Source organism: Thermobia domestica, chromosome 2 (assembly GCF_964235325.1).
Source record: "Thermobia domestica chromosome 2, izTheDome1.hap1.1, whole genome shotgun sequence".
NCBI classification, from domain to species: Eukaryota; Metazoa; Arthropoda; class Insecta; order Zygentoma; family Lepismatidae; genus Thermobia; species Thermobia domestica.
This window is the reverse complement of record NC_137455.1, coordinates 227,664,034-227,686,715: the sequence shown is the minus strand read 5'-3', so window position 1 is coordinate 227,686,715 and position 22,682 is coordinate 227,664,034. Positions and strand designations below refer to the sequence as shown.

Genomic DNA, 22,682 nt, shown 5'->3' with positions numbered 1-22,682 from the left:
ATGAATGTGAAGTTGTAACGTATTGGAAACAAAATCCGTAAAACGTTGTTTTTCTCTAGCGCTTCTGCTATGAATATTTATGTCAGCCATGATGATTATATTTTTAAAATTATGGGCTATATAATCGAAGAAAGTAAATGGTATTGGATGACCAGGGCGTATATATATAGTAGCTACATTGACTGTAAGAGAAGGATAATATATGGAGAATAAGAGGTGTTCAGGAAGGTGTGCAAATACAGTAGGATTGTACTGTCGATAAGGACGTTTGGGAGAAAAACCAATTAACACTCCTCCTTGAGCACGTGCGTGTATATCGTGGTAATCACATCGTTGAAGTTGGTAGCCAGAAAGTCGTGCTGAAGAGCCTGGTTTTATAGCTGTTTCGTTTAGGGCTACGATATCGATTTGTTCTTCTAACAGAAGAGGCTCTAGAAGTACTTTATGCTGATGGAAAGATCTGATGTTGAGAAAAAGTAAAGTCAGAGCCATAATATGTACTGCCATATTGGTTTTAGACTGCTGTTTCTAGAGGTGCGATGTGGAAGTGAACGAAAGGTCCTGAATATGTTGCAGTAAAGTTAAGGTTAAAGAGAGATTTGGCTGATGAAATGGCAACACGAAGAATGTGCTCACGCTGAAAAGGAAAAACATTTTGTAACACAATTGTAATGTAACGAAGAAGATCTTCGACAGAGAGAGGTTGTGCGAGAGACTGTGAGGGTGGAGTTGCTTTGTCAAAGCTTTCTACTGGCACTGTTAACTCTGGTCGTTCCGGTTCTGCGCGAGGTTTTCCCTTACATCGGTAGCTGTATGTTGGGTGATTTTCGTTACAGGTGGAACAGTTTGGTTGTTGTTGTTGATTTTTACATGATTTTGTGTCGTGAGGTTGACCGCAATAGCCACATTTAGATGGATTAGGGCATTGACTTGTAAAATGAGCGTTATAAGTTTGGCATTTCTCACACCGAAGTGGTAACGGCCCTGGTGTCTTGGAAGGCTCGACACGATGAAGTTTCTTATAAATCGGAGCACCATGAGCTAACAGATAGTCCAGAGAGGTCTGATTTTGCGACAAAACGCGTACCATATAAGTAGGGCCAGTGCTATTTTTAATGCGAATGCATTTGTGAACCTCGATTCCTTCTAGTTTGAGTTCTTCAAGAACTTCTTCATCGCTAATTTCTGGTATCACACCCCGGATAACAACAGAAAACATGGGTGGTTTTCGAGGAGGGGGTGGTTGTTTTGTCTTCCGATCTGCTTGTTTCGTTAATTTAGCTGTTTTACCAAATATTTCGTAGGACGCTTTGTTTCGGAGTGTTATGCCAAAATTCGGGTCTTTAGAGCGAATTATGAATCCATTTCTAGTTTTAACAATGGTTTCCATACTAGCTCGAGGCAGATACTTGATTATTTGTAAGAACACCATTTTAGGATGAGTATATTTGGTATCGAAGTCTGTGAGCAGAAAAGAATAGATTGGTTCTTTGGCTGTATAAAAAGATAAATTGCCAGAACCAGTGTCCATAGCCGAGTCCAGGTTAGTAGGCAGAACAGGAGACCGAGACCGATCACGAGGTCACTTGTTGATTGAACAGAATCACCAGAATCATTACGATCTCTGGGTCTAGTTGTTCGTAAATTGGGTTGACTGCCCCACGAAAAATGCCTAGTACGTCCGGAGCGAGATACAGTTTCACGCTCTACTGCAGAAGAGCTAGGAGCCGGCGGCCCCACGAACTGGGGTAGGTTCCTGTGCATTGGTCCAAGGACCAGCACAACCTATCCGTGTGATTTGACAAGAATAGTGATGAAAATAATAATAAAGATGAGAATGATAACGATGATATTCCAAAAATGCAAGCGACCCTCCGAAAGTGTCTACTTCCGTCAATAACCTAAATAGCGTATGTCTGTGATGCTCACAAGTGCGTATGCTACACCTGATCCTCGCTAACAGATTAACAGCTATAAGAGAGGCTGGGTTCTGCTCAAAGGTAAAGATGTGCCATACTAACGTAACCAGCCAATGTCCCAATTTTGGGACGCTAGAAATAAATATGTGAGAAATTTAACTAAATGCTTTTATGTTGCATAGCAGACTATCATATTACTTTCGGATACATATTGTCACAGAACAAACTTTATTTTATTAAATATGCGGTACAAGTATTACGCAAAAATGGAAAAAAGTTTGCACGGTTGAAAATTGCAATTTTGACTAAATGTGGCTCCATCTCTTAGCCATCGTATTATTAACAGTTTGCAAGTAACTTCTGTATCATGCAGTAGAGACTCTAAACAAGTGGAAGGAAGTGAAATATCGAAAGAATATCTTTGCAAACACTTTCAAAAATTAATCAAAAGCACCGTTCCAAATAAGGGACAATGGGTTAAGAATATGAATAGAACAGAACGGTAGGCATGCTGAACATGTCATGTGATTGTAATAGTATTATGTGTTAACTCTCTCTTCCTGGTTATTAAATAATATGTAATGTGAGATGTTACAAAGCTTGTTTACTTTATCCTTCAATTCGAAACTTCGCACAGCACATTTCACAGCATTTCACACATAAAATCCTAAATCTATTCACAACTTCAAAACCGTTGCAGGGTTTGGAAAAATAACCTTACCATTGGGTTTCTCTTTGAACGAAGATGTTGTTTAATATGTCAGACGACCATGTTGCCATTTAAAATAAACAAGTTGATTCCAAGATGGCGACCACCAAAATGGCGGACGACAACATTAAACACGTCATAATATTTTCCCCTTGCACCAGCATTGGTCTCAATTGACTTCGGATCGCCTGCAATTACAGTTTCTCAAATATTTAGCCCGGTCCAGATTTTGTACTTCACTTGCAAACTACAGGTATTATCTTTCAATTACTTCGGACATTTGGACATTTTTCAATATGACGAACGAAGAAGTTGTGGGATTGTAATATGTCATTTAGATAATCTTTACCAACTTCTATGTCAAATTTTAACTTCTTAATAATTACTTCCTAAGTTCAGGAAATTTCTAAATCCGTTTGTCTTTAGTTTTCGGAATTTTAGAATTTAGAGTTAAATATTTCTACAAGTATGCGTTTTATGAAAAATTGTTTCTGTATAAAAATATTGTGATATCTATGTTGTATTAATCGAAACTAGGTTTATCTCTTTATGTTCAACCATAGCGAAGATATTGCTATTTTTGGAGGGGTATTGTTCATTTGACACTTCCAGCGGCCATTTTCCAATATGGCGACGAAGGTCACATGGGATTTCAGGAGCTTCTAGTATGTTGTTTAGAACTTCATTATCAACACCTGTACCAATTTTCAGGTTTTTTCTGATTTGTTCCTTACTTTTTCGTAATTTGACTGCACTATAATACAAACAGTTGGACATGGCTCAGAAAAAAAGTGTATATAGAAGTGGTGACTAGGGGTGGCCGACACTAAAAATAATAAGAAGGTCTTCTCTTTTAACTTTCCACAGGGCAGTGTAGATCCCAATAGAGAAACAACAATTCCGCGACCTAAAGGAGCCAGAGTTAAGTGATTTCGAACGTAGTCGGATAATGGAACACTTAGATGTCGGTGCAAGCCAAAGACAAATTTTCCGAAATCTTTAGATTCCATTGTCCACCATGAATCAAGTTACTACTCAGTTTTAAGACATCAGAAAGAAAGTGTGAGTCTGTGTTCTATTTCACAAGGCACAGCATAGTGCCAAATGAGGGTCATTATAAAAGAATGTGCTACAAAATGCCAAGTATAAGGCTGCTTACATGGTATAATTACTACGTATACCTGAAAGTAAGCCGGATTATAGCTGTCAGATATCTGCATCAACTACATTATCAACGGTGAGCTGCAAGATGTAAGCCCTTGCTTACCAAAACCAATATTGTTAAGCGGAAACAACTGGTAACAAACATGGTCCGGCTCTGTTAACTTCTGATGCCAAGTAATATTGTCGTACGAGTTTATATTTTCCAAATTTTTATGTAGTATATGTGTCTGAAGACAACCTCTTTAAGGATTCCAGTTGAATCGTTTACAACCAACAATCAAAAATTGAGGGTTTTCATTGTTGGTGTAGGGAGTCATTTGAATTTCTGGACGTTTCGAGTTGGTAGAATCGGTTGGCACGCTCAATAAGTTAATATTACGCAGACTGTGCAACTCCGAGATTAACATTGATTTTCTTTCAAAATCTCTTTATAGAAGATAGCTCACTTTACCATACTATAGAAAACACTGTAATCCGGCAGTTACGAAATGACATCCAAAAATCACTACGGATTAGCGGTCAATCCTTGATATGAATCCAATTAAATATGTCTGGACCGTGCCGTCATACAGCATCTCCAAAAACTCGCTTCCCGTGGAGAAATTACCAAATATTTGAGTGAAGAAAGGCAAAAACTCCCCGGGCAATATCACATTACTCATAATTTCCATGGCCCAACGGCTTTGTTTGAATGTAAAGGTCGGTCAAGAAGATATTAATCTGCATCATATGGGTAGAGTTCAATCCAGTGAAAAGCTTATAAATGGAGATGTGTGTTTACTTATGATATATTTTTGTAAATGTATTCAGATTTATATTTGTCAGCAGGCTCGCAACCAGAAGGTGGCTAGGGGTGCCAGGCCCCCCATAACTTTTCTTGGCCCCTCCAGACCTCAATACAAAGTGCTATTATTAATACAAAAAACAATTTGTAGCATAATTTTTAATGACTTGGCCCCCCTAACATATTCATGGCCCCCCAAACCTCAGAGGTTGTTTGCGGGCCTGTTTGTCAGTATAATCGTAGGGTGCAACCTAATAACACATTCATGTTGTTGATCAGATCTGTGGAAACCTTTTATATTCTGAGATTGATTATTGGTTGTACGACACAATTTGACAAACAAAACTGGCAATCATCACTAAAACCAGCAGAGTTCACTGACGAATCCAAGGGAAAGGCGATGGGGCCACCCAAAAGATTACCGTTTTCTTCTAAGTTCTGCTCCCTTCTCTGCTGTTCTAGTGTCAAGAGCGTCTTCGTGTTCGATTCCCGGTGGTAGAGCACAAAAATTCAAGTTAACAATCATTCACTTTCATTAATCATCGGTCTCTTTCAGCCTAATAGGGCTTTGAAATAAAACCACGTATGTCTAACCTACAGTATGTTCACCGTCCATGAGACGACAGTCTCTACTAAAAGCGTTTCTGCCAGAATTGATATACATTTTCACAGTAGTGATGGTGTAGGTCCAAATGAATCATGGAAAGAAGTAAAGAAGAGATATGAATGTTAGACTTTTTAATTTTGAAGTAATTACTATTGTTTATATAGACCCTATTTTAAAAAAAATGTTTTTTGTATTATGTTGTCAAACTTCTGTTCAAGTTCTGGTATTTATTTGAAAACAAACGAACTGAAAGGTGTAATTTAGCAGTTTTTAAACTTTCGCAAATGAACATCAAAATTAGATAATACCACAAAAGAAGTCATGTAATTCAAGCAACTGCGATTTTTTTTTAAAATACCCACTTTTATTTAAAAAGTGTTTTAAAACGAATTAAGTTTCCCTTGAAATATCACTTTCTTTATGGTCACTGATAAAGCATTTGGAGGAGAGGAAAGTGATATTAAAGAGGTTACAATGTTTATATTATTTCTGTCACTAAAGTCATGCGGTGCTAAATTTCAGTTTCACCAAGACATAAATGTCCTTTGATGCTGTTCACTCGAAATGACACAAGTTCATTGAAAAATGTATTTGTACACTGAAAACATTACTTTTGCAATTTTGGTTAGTTTAATTTTTGTACATGTCACAAAGAACTTTCTCCATTGGCGTGTTTCCGATGGTCCTCTGAAAGAATATTTGTTCTATACGTTGCGTTGACACTTGCCGAAGCAGTGGCAACATTAACAGTAAGCGTCCAAATCTGGCTGGTTGAGTTGGGTGTTGTGCTCTCGTATGTTGGCCCAGCATAACTTGTGCCTGGTCCTGTAGGTTTTCCACTTGTACTGGGTCCTTCAAACCACGAGTTTCTGCAAGAAATTGATATATATATATATATATATATATATATATATATATATATATATATATATATATATATATTAAATGGGGATATTTGCAATATAATATCAAAGACTTACTACGTAAAGAACTTTCAATACATGTACCTGTTCAAAACAAATTGATACTGATTAATTACTCTGTAAATCAATGATGTTACATTGTTTCTTTGATTTTTCTTATTGTTACTACACAAATTCCAGCTGCAAAATAATAAAAAAAAAGGAGTAGAATGGCAATTAGGAGAATCGTTTGCGAAATACAGTGGAGTCTCGTTAATTCGAACTTGGATAAATCGAACTTTTGAACCTATGTTTTGGATAATTCGAAGTAAATACAGTTGAAAAATTTTAATGTTGGACAGATGTAAACAGAGAAATACAGTTTTAACGTGTTTTGAGTTATCCAGATGCAGCCATAGGGAAGAGTAGTGCAAAAGATAAATAGAAAATCTATGTAATGATAAACATGAAGGTGAGTTGGGGAAGAAGTAAAGATAGAAAACGTGTGCCAATCTCATCTTGTTTCAGAATTGGTTGAAAATTTAAGATGAATTATTGACAAAGTCAACCAAATGATATTAATATCGTATTCCATGCAATACATGAAATTCAAGATCAAATTTAAGCAAATGAGGTTTACGATATCTTAAAAGTGAGAACAGAATATTCAAATTGTGACTGGTATTTAATTGTTTGGGCTATTCAATGTATGTTGTAGTGTTGTACGTAAATATAGTTTCCATTGTGCATGTAGTTTGAATTATGTGGAGTCAATGTCGTTTGTTAGTTTGCGGTATTCGATCACGCAAATAATAAGCTGCTTTAAAGGTAAAGTCTACACCATATGAATATGTTTCTGAAGTTGGGAGTAAGTTTCCCTAGACAAGGTAAATGTTTCAATCGTTCATTCTTTAAAGAAAATATATTTATTTTTATCCGATTAAGTTCTAAATTAAATTAAATGAAATTTCCAGTACAAAATTTTATGGTTTAGTTGCTTTAAGAGCAAAATCATTTAAAGAAACATTCAAATTTGACATATACATATCCTTTTTAACAGTGAATACAAGCAATTTGAAGCTGGCAGTAATAAAGTCACCTCCCTCTGCAGAAGGTCAGCTACGTGTTTCACTTCTTTCCAGTTATTGCAACGGGTGTAGACTGTTGTAAGTCCAGGGGCGTCATTTGGGGCTCCAAGGAACAACTGCACCCCCTGAGTTTGACGTTTGTACGATTTTAATCCATAAGATAATAGTGTCACGGACTACGTTACCTCATTTATTAACCTTTTGTCCGTGATTATATTTTTAGTTTATTACTCTTATATACCAATGAAAATCAATAATATACCAATGAAAACATTAAAATCTACATTAAAAAATGACATCTAGGTTTCTGTCTTCCCAAGCAAAATCTGAAATTACGCTGCTAAGTTCCCTCATGTGCGTCACAGCGCTTATTCTTGGACTTGTTCAATGCACTTGAGTTACGGTATATTCATCGGTGCATTATGAGAGACGTAACATCAGTAAAATCACCCTTTTATTGCTACAAACTAAGATAATAAAATCCAATAAATATACTAATTCTTGAACTCTCCCCTTAGTTTGCAGTGATAAAATTTAATTTTGCCGTTAAAAAATCAATCAAAACATTCACTGGTCGTGTTGATTGTAATGAAATGCCATAGAATGATAGTATAAGAATTCTGCTCCCAAAGTAGAAACGAAAAAAAAAATGCAGATACTTGCAAAAGAAATACATTGGATTGTAAAACTCAAGGAACAGATAGGTAAAGTACTCATCACATTAAATATTGTGTAGTCCATGGAAATGAATCAAAGCCCGGCACTGTTGCCAGAGGTCTCCCACACGTACAGTGGGCCACATACATTCTTGAGGTACAAAATCCGTGAGTTACGTAACCCAACTAACGCCCGCTCCAAGTATTACGCCTGACAGAGTAGCTGGAGCAGCAGCATGAAGTTGTCCCCACCTATTAAAAGAACAAATCGTGAAGTGTGTTTCTGTGCAGGAGTGAGGCGAAACGCTGGCTGACGAAATGACAAAAGGGAGTGTTTGGATGTTTGTACTCACAGTAAACAGCACCATACCAGAAAAATATACGACACCAGAGGCGCCGATGAGAAGATAACAGAGAGGGAACTTAAAGAATCTTATAATTAACTCGAATGAGGGATTATAAACAAGTTCACTTACTTCAAATGACTATAATATATGCGTATCAAATAATATACGGATAGATTATGCGCTATATGTATTAGGTCATTTTTTTAAAAGTAAACATAGAGCCTTGCGGTGAGTTTTGAAACTATTAACAATAGTCCTACCTGCAAATCAATTAAAATATGGATCGATCATTCGGATGAAGAGTCCAGCCTCCAATGGAAATTTTGGGGGTCTAACAGGGCCTGAGCTTCTTGTTTCCGGCGCCACTTATTGATACGTAATACTACTTCGAAAGAAGAAATTGTTCGATTTCATTATTCGTTAAATGACTTTTGAAAATGCTAAATATTGGTATGCAGTCATTTATTTGTAAATATTAAAAATGCAAAATTCGATAACACTCAAACGAGTTGGAGAACTTATCCGTACTAAGCATATTTTCCCTTGTGTTGCAAATATAATTGAAGATTCCTGATTTGTATAATATTTGTGAAAATTTACACATTGAGACACAAGAAGAAAAGGAGAGAATATAGTGTTAATTAAGAACAATTTAGAAATGCACAAAATTAACGGATAATATCAAATATAGAACCATTAATAGAATTAACTCTGTAATTCGTTTTCTCCATTCATTTTCTTCCTTTATTTTCAGGATTACATCATCACTGAATTTCTCCACTTGAGATTAACTTCGTTTAACAGCATCCAACTAGAGCTCAGCCTTGTAAATGAAACATCTTAAAAAGTGTAAAGGGAAAAGAGAGTATCGAACTTGGACTGGGAATTCAGAAAACGACAACGCTACCCCACTTGAATAAAGAGCCTTTTCTGTTCGCTCAAAACAGTAGCTTGTTTATAGTCAAATTGATTGGCAAAACACAGGAATATGTAATTGATGACGCGGAGGGCATTATCAGTTGATGTTGAGTTTAACGATTTTATCACTGTATTCACTAAATTATCAACAATGCAAATTAAAAAAAAAAACACAATATAAAACTACTTTATTTTTAATCAAATACGGCGCGTATATTATACACGTAAACAAACTAAAGACGAATAAATGGACACATAATAATCGTGGTTCAGTGGTCAAGGCACTCGACCACTAATCTGAAGGCCCGGGAAGAATTTTTTCTTTCTTCAAAATATAAAAACATTTACTTAATATAAAGTTCTGTTTTGAAGTGCTTGAAAAAACAATATCAACTCGTTTCATCACGTTTCAAAGCTTAGTCATATTTATTCACAATGTCCATAATTTATATTCGAAGACGCTAAAATGAGGAACGTTAACATTGTTATTATGGGAGCAAATTTCTGATTTGAATACAACCTTAAACCACAAGTAGAGAAAGAGAGAGAGTGTAAGGGAGACAGGTAGAGGGAGAGAGAGAGAGAGAGAGATTATATCAGAGAGATAAAAAAAAAACTATGTATTCTTGTATTTTTACTTACAACGTAAAAGGTTAATTTAATTCATAATCTGGATTTTTGTAAAGCGATTTGAACGCTTGAAGCGACTTAATGTTCATAAAACTTATTTTTCTTAAATCTTTTGTAATTAATGCCGCAAATAGTCCGATGCTTTGTAATATGTGCCAAAGAAATAAATACATGTTTTTAGCAGGGTAGTATCGTCTACCCCTTGCTTCTATTGATGGTATAAAAAAACGTTGAGTTGATGTTGAGTTTAACGTCTCTTTCAGCAGCGAGGCTATAGGAGACGTTTATCTACTGATTAGCGTGGAATCCGAACCACATGAGCTCACACCGGGAATCGAACCGGATCTCTTACGTCAAAGGTGCGTACGCTAAACTTAGTCACGAAGGAACTCGGTATAAATACCACACATTACCCCATATTATTTTACCGACAGATTTCTGTTTTATGATCAGTTACAATAATATTTCTGGACAAAGTAGAGAAAAATGTATTTCCCTCTTCATGGACTGTACGAAAAATACAAAGAATAAACACAATAAAAACGAAACAAGGAAAATGATTCAATGTAAAATGCTTTGCCTTTCCCGAAAGTATTGCATGTGCATATCTTGCGCATTTCCATTAGAACTATTAAAACCCTCTTACCTTATAGCTTGCCTGTGTGGTTTAGTGGCTAACACGTGAGTCTGTGCTGTACGGGGTTTCATTCCCGGCGGGAGAACTTTTGGAATTTTAAATGTTCTGAATATATAATGTGTTTGTGTTCCTGTCGTTCAAGGTTACTGGAAATAACTGTAAAATGTGTTTAACCGAGTAGGAACACAAGTTACTGACAAGTGAAAAGCAGACTTGGGGGTAAATGAACTTCGGGGGTAAATTTTGCACATTTAAAGTGTCAATATTACAAACTGCAATAGCCAGAAAACGCGTCTTAAAGTTTCTGACTCTCCACATATATGATGTAACGCGTTAACTTTTCAAGTGGCAGAGTGAGGAGTAGCTACACCGCAAAAAGTCACGCTCGAGTCATTTTTTGTTCTAACCATTAAAATAGCCATTTGTAACTACAAGTAAAATATTAATTCACCTTATGTTTATAATTCATATACCAATAAAAATGTTCAAATGAGTTGTATCGGTAAACATTTTGACAGTGGCGTATTTAGGGGGTGGCTATTGGGCTCAAGCCCCCCGAAATAAATTTCGTATATGGACAATTTCATTAAAATTTGTCGGCACTCAAAAGGAAAAATGTCAGTGCTAATTCACGTGTTATGCATGGCCCCTTGCCGAAACAAATCCTAAATACGCCACTGTATATTGATATCACTAGATATATTATGGTTACCACAGTCGTGCAAAAAATCGTATTGGCGCTTCATATCCATATCTCTGGATAGTGCGAATTACAAGGATATGAGGGGTAAATCCCTTTGGTAATACTGGATATATACTACAACTAGAGCCTCCATTTGAGACTTCGCTTTGGGGGACAAGAGTACCACCGACAGAACACTTTCACGTTTTGTAGTAATATACTAATAGTCAATTGATTAAAGTATATATATTCCTCAAACTCTTGGGGGATAATTGTCCAATCTTGCTCCCCTAAATGACGCCCTTGGCTACAACTGTTATAGTTTCCCATGGTATTGTCGTCTAAAATGACCTTTTTAAAAAGTTGGGATCGCGTTCATCCCCAGGTACTTTTTTTTATTTTCTTAAAGTATTTTTAGACTCATCTTAATGTAATCAATTTGTGCATAAAGGCGATTTAACATATTTTGAGGAAGTAATTTTCGCTTATGGTATGGGAAAGAAAACTGCATGTCAATATCTAAAAAAGGAACCGAGATTTTAAGAATTGTATTTTTGATGACGTCATAAATATAGAGATTCTTATGGATATGGACTTTTGGGTTTCTACTATATGGAGGAGAAATTTACCAAAACTAATATATGTGCATTAATATACAATCTAATACACGTTCTGTAGTAAAATATGATGGTACCCCTATGGGCTAAGTGAGAACTCCACTATAGTTTCTATAAAAAGATTATCTCGTTTATTAATTTCTTTCGGGCACCTCAAATAATGCACTCAGCTGAGTCGAGTACTGAAAACTGCATGTCAATATCTAAAAAAGGAACTGAGATTTTAAGAATTCTATTTTGATGACGTCATAAATATAGAGATTATTATGGATATGGACTTTTGGGTTTCTACTATAAGGAGGAGAAATTGCACAAAACGACTATATGTGCATCAATATACAATCTAATAGACATTCTGTAGTAAAATATGATGGTGCCTATATGGGTTAAGTGAGAACCCCACTATATTTTCTACAAATACATTACTTCATTTATCATTTTCTTTCGGGTACCTTAAACAATGCACTCAGCTGAGTCGAGTACTGAGAACTGCATTTCAATATCTAAAATGTAAGCGAGATTTTCATAATTGTATTTTTTGATGACGTCATAAACATAAAGATTCTTATGGATATGGACTTTTGGGTTTATACTATATGGAGGAGAAATTTCACAAAACTAATACATGTGCATTAATATACAATCTAATAGACATTTTGTAGTAAAATATGATGGTGCTCCTATGGGTTAAGTGAGATTCGCACTATATTTTCTACAAATACATTACTTCATTTATTATTTTCTTTCGGGTACCTTAACACACCCAGCTGAGTCAACTACTGAAAACTGCATGTCAATATCTAAAAAAGTAACCGAGATTTTAAGAATTGTATTGTTGATGACGACATGAATATAGAGATTCTTATGGATATGGACTTTTGGGTTTATACTATATGGAGGAGAAATTTCACAAAACTAATATATGTGCATTAATATACAATCTAGTAGACATTCTGTAGTAAAATATGATGGTACCCCTATGGGTTAAGTGAGAACCCCACTATATTTTGTGCAAATACATTACTTCATTTATTATTTTGTTTCGGGTACCTTAAACAGTGCACTCAGTGTGTCGAGTGCTGAAAATTGCATGTCAATATCTAATAAAGTAACATAAATTGTATGAATTGTATATTTTTGATGTCGTCATCAATATGGAGACGCTGATAAATGTTGAATTTTGGCTATTTTGTAGAAGATTAAATTTCCTGTTAACTAAGAAATATACGAACCCTATGTGAATGTACGAGTTAATGAGAGCTGTTTGGGTTAAAGGAGTGGGTTAAATGAATACAACAGTCATTTTTTTCCGAAGTTCTTATGTCTTAAATTTTACTTTAAGTCATTTTTAAGAATACATGGATTGGTGTACAAGGGGCGAAAACTCCACATGAAGATCAAATAGAGCCACCAAGATATAAATTAATTAACTTTTTGATGACATGTTCAGAATAAACCCATATGTTTGGAAATATTCTTGTAGGGAACTGAAAGTCGAGAGAAGAACTAAATGCCTAATTCAGTTTTAGGGAGTTCCTATGTTCACGGCTAGTACATAATTCTGATTTATGTTTGCCCAGAGCTTTCCTGCTTCTGTATAACTTTAGTTCGTTTAAAGAAAGTGAATATTCTTGTTCATATACCTATAATTGCATTGCAGTTTTGCAGTGGAAATCAAAATCTATACTCATTACAGTATGCAATTATTTTATATATCTTTTAGTGGCCGTGTCACACGTTAGTAATATTTTGGTTATTTGTGCTTGTTATTGCCTTAAAAGTACTTTTGGATATGAATATCAAAGTACTTGTCGACCTGTACTATGTTTTTAAATATTTCAGTTAGGAGGATCATTGCCATTACTGTAAAAGGTGAACAACTGTTAAGGGACAAGTTTCTGTGTAAGGAACCTGCCCGCCGGATTGGCCAATGCTCCGCTACTGGATTAGAAACTATGGAAAATAAGAGGTTCAAATGTTAAATATCGTCTATTTTGAAAGTTTGGACATGTATGTGTTATCTTTCGCAATTAAAAATGTATGTTTTCGAAGGGTAGTATCTTTCCACTTACTATGAGAATGAAATCAGTACCGGTACGCGTATCTTTTTATCATTTCGCGATTTAATCAAATCTTTTAAATCTTTTAACCCTAGATTATAAAGCTTTCGTAATTTTTACGACGCGATATATATATATATATATATATATATATATATATATATATATATATATATATATATATATATATATATACTTAATTCTTGTATACTTTCAAAATTTAAAAATTATGTAGGATTCAGTTATATGCTTATATTACAAACATATATTATAATTTGTTTGTTTATCTTCAGAGCGGGAAAAATGTTCTAGCGTTTTTGCAAATGGCGCGTCGTAAAATTTACGAAGGCTTTGTAATCCAGGATTTTAAAGGCCCAGTCCCTAACAAAATCAATTAATGCATTTTTCTTCTCTTTGCAATTTACCCAAGATACCAGTGATGTAAATGAGCGCGCTCATCTGAGGTAGCTCACATGAGCGTGCTCATTTATCATAAGTTTTATCATGAGCTAACTCCCTTTGAAAGATGTGAGCGTGAGTTCAGTTTAACTCGCATATGTAGGTGAGTTTGATCGTAAAATCCCGCTCAACGCCACATAGTTTGATTTTCACAAAATAATGTAATTGTCCATTTGTAGGTTTGCTGTTGTCCGATCTCTGAGAAGAGACTTTAAGTACTAATTTGTAATTATATAAATTATGTAGGTTACGGACTTTAGGACTAGAAATAGCTCGAGGCGACTGTAGTCTGGAAGTGCATCTATTTCAAGTGACAGTATTAGTTTAGTTGGCGGAATTTATCATATTTTTTTTTAAATGTTTGTCCAAAATTATAACCCGAAAGTTATGTATGAACCAAAGACAGAGAAAATATCTTGTCTTGTTTATAGTTGATCAGTTATTTTATTTTTAATCAAATCAACGGGAATATATATTGTTGTATCCTACAAATTTTGAGGAGAGAATCATCTTATTAAAAAGATTATCTCGGTATTTTTAAAAATCAGTTACTTCTTGAATTTCTCAATGCAATAACAAAACGTAGTAGTCCCAGATCTATGACGTTTTAGGTTACGTTTTAGGCTTCCGGGCTGAAGCCTCGCAAATTTTATTTACTATGTTAAAGTAAATGAAATATCTTCACACATTTCCAGGACTAAAGTTAGCAAAGACCCCCGAAACAAAATCGTAAATACGCCACTGCGTATCATTGTAAATATTTTTAGTTATTAAATCATCAGACTGTGTTTTCATTATGTTGAGCATGAACTTGAGCGTAACTTAAAAAAAAAATGAACGTGAGTGAAGCTTGCTTCTGAGAAGCTTGAGTGTGAATGTGAATTAACTCACTTTTTACACTCTGAGTTTGAGCTGAGCTGAGCTCGTTTCAAAAGTGAGAGTTTACAACCCTGCAAGATACTATAGATATGTATCATGAAACTTAGTGAAAAGAAGAAAATAAAACTAGCAATACTACCTGCCTCATTGGATCCGCACACGACTCACGGCCCGTGTTCGATTCTGTGTTGTGTATAGCTTTTGATTTTTCATTGATCAGGTAGGACAACAGCAAAAAGAAAAATATGATAAATTTTTTTAGTTGGGATTTAATATTCTGTGGTCTTTTTTTTTTTAAGTAATGAGGAAGAAATATAATTCTCGATATTCTCCATCTTTATTCCTCTGAAGATTACACACTTCATTTGGAGCTCCCTTGTACAACCTGATGACATGGCCATTGTTTTACATTTGTTTTTCGTACTAAAAGTAGTGTAGAAAATACTCGGAGCTTTAACCCGTTTTTTACTGTTTTTACTATTGTTTTTTTTATTATTTAGGATGTCTCAGTGGCACATAACACAATTGTTTTTATATTCATTGTACCGTAATGCGCACACTGTTTGTTTCCTATTTTTTAACTATGGCGGAATCCAAGCTGTAGTAGGGCATGGAAACTTCTACTTTTCGTACCGTGATGTAACCCATGTGGAATAGTAGATCTTGCATTATTACTTTCACATTTTTCGAGTGTCTCGTGGTGTCTCAGCAGTATTGGAATATTGATACAATTTTGTTACTTTTACTTCTCTTACCATAATGTGAACCATATGCCATAACAGATTTTGCAGTGCTATTGTCTTATTTTCCGTGTGCTAATGTATTCCAGCTATAGTGGGATATGTGAGCATTCATCATCAGTCTTTTACTGCCTACATTCTGATTTCATTATAATGTGGAACATAGTCTTCAGTTTCCTGTATTTTCCGTAAGAAGACTCCCCAGTTTCTGTGAAACTCCCATTGCGGACTTCAAATTGGGCCTCAATTGCAGCACCAAATATTCGTCAGGTACGACTTCCTTTATCTTCTCTTAACCTGACATTGCTATCTCAATTTCTTCTTGCGTTATTGTGTTTTAAACATGGTATGTGGCGATTTTCGGACACCTTTCACTCGCAAACTATACCACTTCATCTTTTTTCATATAATATTTTGTCCTTGTTTTACTTGAAAATCACCTTCCAAGCGTTGTAACGTGTACTTTAACATGCCCTGTATATATAGGGTGTATCAAAACTACACCAACAGGGGCGTATGCACACGGGGTCCACAGGATCCGACCCCCCCCAAAAAATCTTCCTAACTCAGCATAAACTTTTATATTTTCTTAATAAATCTATACTTGTCTAACATTCAAATGATTGATGTAGCATGAATATTTGGTCTTACTCTTCATCCGTACTCTCTCATAAAACAATCTAGTTCTATCATTTTTTACAATTACTTATTTTTTCTGGTGCAGAATAATATCCGTTCAATACTACGTAAATGTAATGGCTTGTAACATTGGACCCCTCCCTACAAATTCTGGGGGCGCGCCTGAACACCAACAACGTTTGAGATTTGATTCATGATACGAGATAAAGACAGAAAGCACAGACTTACCTAGATATAGAAATGCCTCAATTCGGCACTATAACTTCCCGAAAATATGTCGGAAAAATACAAAAGCAGCCTTAACGCAAGAACAAAATGTCGGATCGAAGTTGGGTAAAAAGGAATGTCCATTATGTTTAGTCGTATATTTCACTTATACACAATTGGAAGTGGTGCAGGGGCGGCACAATGGTGACCCCAAAGAAACTGGAGAATTCTTTAAGTATTTTATCAAAAGTTGAACGACGAATATAAAGGCAATAAACAAAATGCAGTTGAGTGACCACATACAGTATCTCAACGAATAAAAATCATAGTACAACGAGTAAAAATTAAGCTAGAAGACGGCAAATTTGAAAGAAAAAGAAGACATACACGTGTTTGATTGCTCTACTTTGTGTCATTGCAGGACAAACAATCGGAAGATCTGTCTTCTCCTTGGACATATCCTTTAAATGTATTATATACTTTAAAAAATATCAAGATATGTATTTTGTTGGAGTTAGCAGGTTGTACTGCACGAACAATCCAGCACTTGAAATTTCCTCTAGTTCGTTTTCTGTAGAATCTGTCCTTGGTGTATTTATATTCTTGAGTTGATGCACTGTCGAGCTGCCGACTATAGGATATTTTTATCTTCCCTATTACATGTTATATGACAATCCTTTTAACTCTTAGTCTTGAAGTACTCCTAGTTGAAGTTTCATAGTCGTATTTCCTTCACAACGTCTTTCTACATTTTTACGTTTGCGATGCATTGAATTATGTAAAAGTGAAGTATCAGTGACTTCGTCAGAGGGAGCAAGGAGGACGAGCTCCCTCACTGATGACGACGCCTGCTCCCTGGACACGTTGTATTGTAATGTAGGTCAAAAACTACCCTTTCATGTATATAAATATTTGTTGTCTCTCAATTTTCTCTCCACTGCACTTACTTTCCCCCGACCCGCAAGGAATTAATGATTGCGCAGTCAGTTCATTGTATCAATTTCCTCAAAATTAAGAAATAAAAACTTCTTGTGAATAATTTACAGGTTATGAAATTGTTATTGAAATTATTCTGATGTGATGTGGTGTACAGGCAGTCTGTAGAAATTAGTTTGCTATTGTTGACTACGTAGGTCTTGTAGAATCGATGTTCAAATGTCTACTAAATGACGTACATTGTAACATCGAATACCCTTATATAAAGGACGCCCAATAAATATCCTCAATTATTAAACATTGACCTTATCCTATATGATTTGAAGTTATTTGCACTATTTCTTGGCGTATTTCCATTCGCTTACAAAATGATTTTCCCATTTGGCTATGAGTTTCTATGTACTACAGTATCCTAGAACAATATTTTCCAGTCCATCCAGCAATAGAAAACTGTCTGAATTATTTAAGTAACCATGATAGGACTAATAATGCGTAAGGCTCATGAACAGAATCTGCTTGATGTCTCTCTATGCTATTCAGGCAATTTGCATTTTCTTACAACTAATCTAGAGCTGTAGTTCTCAGCCTTTTGAACATGGTCCTCTTTTTTGGTAGCCCTTCTTCCTTACAAATAATAACAACCGTAATGAAACTATTAGAAACCACCTTAACCAACAACCATTAACAATCCGTGAGCCCTGGAGGACCAGTTGAGAATAAGTTACTAGAAAAATGTTTTTCCCTATTAGGACAAAGAAAACTACGAATTCCACATTTGTGAGCATCAGTACTTTCTGTACATTGTTTTATCACTTGTGGGATATACTCGACAAATACATCTTTCATAGTTACAGTTCTTCCTCCAAAGTGGGAAAACAGTGGAATAGTGATAGAGTAGCAACTTCTAGTATCAGACCATAGGTGCTAGTGGATAACATCTACCCCTGAGTTTTTTAAGAGTTTTCCTGTTTTCTTTTTCCTAAGATGATTTTGTGGTTAGGAAAGTAGGATCGATTTATCTATATATAAAATAAGAAGTTCTGAGTGACTGGCTGATCAGCAGGTCCGTAGCCAGCCCAAAAATGTAGAGGGGCCCCGAAAGAAGTTAGGGAGGGCCTGAGCCAACCATATTATAGTTCATCAAATAGTAACATCAGCAATTCATCATATCTGCTCTTGAACACTGAGAAAAAAATTTAGGTGGCGTACTTAAAAAGATAGGTTACATGCGTAATTCCTGTAGTTTTTGGACTTAACGTACAGCAGACGTATAACTGAAAACGCATGTTTTATAATACTTTCTGTATAAGTATTCCATCTATACGTACTTACCGTATGAAACAATGTAGGCGGTCAGGATCTCACATACAAATGGACGTATAAAACATATAGCTGACGAAGGTAACATAAGTATATGCATGTGATATACGGAAAACTGTTAGTAGTCAGACATCCTGCAACGGCATGATGTAACATCTAAGGGCAGTGCCTATGTAGCATACGGATAACGTATGCTTCGTACTGATTTCTATAGTAAGCAAGAGGATACCGTATATTTGTACAACACACCGCTGTCCGGAGAAGGGATTTTTCTCTGTGAATGTATTTTGCATCTACTTAATTCTATTATGCCCCTCTACACACACACACACATTAAGTTAACATTCTGTAATCTACATAAAAAAAACGTAAATTTTATTAAAAAGGTATTACTAACTACACGAATTAGAATTAAAATATAAATGTTTTAATAGTCCCACATGTAATACTAACATTAAGATCAAGAACGAGACATAATCTACTGTGAAATAAGGATATTAAGGATATTTTAATATTTCCCTCTACTTTTTGTTTATGCCGTATATATGGTTAACTGTGCGAGCACGAATTCTGCTTTGTGCTGCACAAATACAAGCAACGCGAGACAATTTTATCGCAAGAATTAATTTTCTCTTTGAAGTGTACAAAGGGTGGTCGCTGAAATCTTAATATTTCCCTCTATTTTTTATTTATACCTTATATATGGTTAACTGTGCGTGCACAAATTCTGCTTTGTGCTGCACAAATACAACCAACGAGAGACAATTCCATCGCAAACATTAATTTTCTCTTTGAAGTGTAGAAAGGGTGGTCGTTGAAATTTTAATATTTCCCTCGATTTGTTTTTATTTTTATGCCTTATATATATGGTTAAGTGTGCGAGCACAAATTTTGCTTTGTGTTGCACAAATACAAGCATGGAGAGACAATTCCATCACGAGCATTAATTTTCTTTTTCACGTGTAGGAAGGGTGGTCGCTGCAATTTTAATATTTCCCTCTAATTTTTTTTATTTATGCCTTATAAATGGTTAACTGTTCGAGCACAAATTCTGCTTTGTATTGCGCAAATACAAAGCATGGAGAGACAATTCCATCGCAAGCATTAATTTTCGGTTTCAAGTATAGAAAGGGTGGTCGCTGAAATTTTAGTATTTCCCTTCCCAGCTGAACATCATCTTGGTGACCAACCTGTTTTGTTTTTTCTTCATTCTGTAATTATTGCAGCAAAATGTTCTAATAACTGCAGCATAAATAAGCACAAATTGAGCACAAAATTTTTTGTTAATATCTGTATGGTAGGGGTTGGTTTTCACAATGTGGTCGCTAACTTGACGTCAAGTTGGCGACCAACTTTCTTTTCTATTTTATTGTTTAACTATTGCTGAACACATTCTAAAATCTGCATATATATTAGCACAAATTGAGCACAAAATAAGTTGTTGATATAGTGTGTTTGGGATTGTTTTTCCACGACGTGGTAGCTAACTGGACGTCAGTTTGGCGACCAAAATGTTTTCTTTTTTCTTCATTCTGCAATTATTGCAACAAAAATGTTAACAACTGCAGGATAAATCAGCACAAATTGAGCACAAAATAACTTGTTAATATCTCTATGGTAGGAATTGTTTTTCACAATCTGGTCGCTAACTTGACATCAAGTTGGCGACCAACTTTCTTTTTCACTTAGTTCCATAACTATTGTAGCACAAATTCTGATAACTGCAGCATAAATTAGCACAAATTGAGCAAAAAAAAAGAAAAAAGAAAAGAAAAAAATATTGTTAATAATAGTGTGGTGGCTCTAAGTGTGGTCGCCAACTTGACGTAAGTGTGCGGGTTGCATAGCCGCAGCTATAAAAATATTCAAGTTCCGTGAGGCAAAGGAAGGGGATGACCAAAAAAATCCAATTTTTTTTTTTTGTATAGACTACTACTAACACCAAACAACTTTTCCGCAACCCGGCCAATCGAAATTCAAAATAAAAATAGCTGCGCAGCACAATTTTCTTCGTAGTGTCGAGCGGGTTGAATAGCCGCACCTATAAAAATATTTAAGTCCCATGAGGCAAAGGAAGGGGTTCACCGAAAAAATCTAAATTTTGTGTGTTCACTTTCACTAACACGAGGCAACTATTCCGCGACCAGGCCAAGCGAAATTCCAGACAAAGGTTTTTTTTTTCAGTCCCACTCTACTACTTAACGATAGGTTTAGAACTAAATAATTGCAATAGAATATGTTTATATAGTCGTGAGTCAGTGATTGGGAAGTTTCAACAGACACAAATAAACGTAAAATACACGGATTAAAATCATTCCCCCAGGTATCTATTCTTTCATTTTTATATAAACAGAATGTTCATGAATATTAGTGTACAAATTATTGATGTCTAGATTACTAAGAAGAGTTGGTTATTGCTATGACTATGATATCTCTCGCACCATCCCGTTCTATGTTAATTATAGAAAACACATAGCATAATCGCAATATAATACATAGAAAATACCCAGGGACGTACACAGGGGTGGGTCCTGGGGTCCAAACCCGCTAGAAATTTCGACTTTTTTGTAAATTTAGCCTAATTTTAGGCGCAATTTTAGGAATTTTAATATAAAATTCCATCATATTGAGTTTTGACCCCTCCCGAAATAAATTCCTTCGTACGCTACTGAAAATACCACAAAAATAAAAACATAATTATTATCTGACACTATTAATAATAATCAATTTTCTAAAAACTTCCAGGGTTGTACGTTAACTAAAATCCTTAAAAGAATCATGTTCCCGAGTTAAGGGATTTTTATTTTAAAGAACAAGTACCAGGTTTACAGTGTTATCTCTTATTTATGCATACCTTAATGAGCAAAAAGGCTTTTGGAGATTTCTTAAGTGCTAACAAGCTCGTCAGTGTCTTCACAGGAAACTCTCACCAAGAATTAGAGGTATACCGGAAAAAAGAGATGTAGTCTCCTGCTTAAAGTTTACTTATATGGCTAATTAATGTCATATGAGACATGTGGCCTAAGTGTCTTGTTATTCGCACTTCAAAACACCTCAGTTTAGCCTTACTTAAAAAAAAAGTCTTTCACTAAATCAGTCTTTGACTAGTTTAGTGGTTCTCAACCTAATTCCTATCACGACCTCATTTTATCACATCCTCTTGCCAGAGGCTGCTTATAATTTCTGGTTTATAATAAGCTTGTGTCTAATTTTTAATTTACCTACTGCGGAGATTTCACGATATCCATCTATTTCTATAATAGTAAAATGTATTTCTTGTATATAGTGCATACAGTAACTTCCCTAAAAGCGAACGGATTAAAACCAAATTTGGTCAGTTCATTCATATTGCAAATATCGAATCCGATCCATCATCTGTTGTTTGAAAATGAAGGTCGTCTGAAAATTTTAAAACTTTATAACTCTCTTAATTTTGCGTCATATGATTAAAAAAAATAAAATGATTTCGTATTTTGGTTTATAAAACATGGACAGTTGTTAAAAACGTTATTGAGCATTTTAGTTTCCGAGATGCCGTTACTTTTAGTTACCTCATATTGTTGTGAATTTGGTTCATTGTTCTGTATGTGTTCAGTATCACAAAAAACTGTTAAAACAACTTGTTTACATTTAAAATTTAGGAAACAAGTAAAATTCCACACTAGTAATATATCTTCATTCTGGCCAACTTGCTGGAAAAAAGACTATTCGCTCACACATATAGGCCTACGTGCCTCATTAGCTTTCAATTTAATTGTATTTCAATATGCAGGTTTTGTTGC

General features: G+C 35.1%; 1 protein-coding gene across 3 annotated transcripts in view; it reads right to left on the bottom strand.

Annotated features, from left to right (window-relative positions):
- Positions 1 to 5,289: 5,289 nt before the first annotated feature.
- The window catches only part of Hr51 (photoreceptor-specific nuclear hormone receptor 51), a 1,106,739-nt gene continuing 1,089,346 nt past the window's right edge, over positions 5,290 to 22,682 (bottom strand). For 2 of the 3 annotated variants that reach the window (XM_081748470.1, XM_081748472.1), the window contains exon 9: positions 5,290 to 6,052. In XM_081748470.1, coding sequence (XP_081604596.1) covers positions 5,814 to 6,052 — 239 coding nt within the window. In that variant the 3' untranslated portion in view covers positions 5,290 to 5,813. The remainder of the gene's footprint in view (positions 6,053 to 22,682) is intronic. The other variant, XM_081748471.1, reaches the window with a different exon arrangement.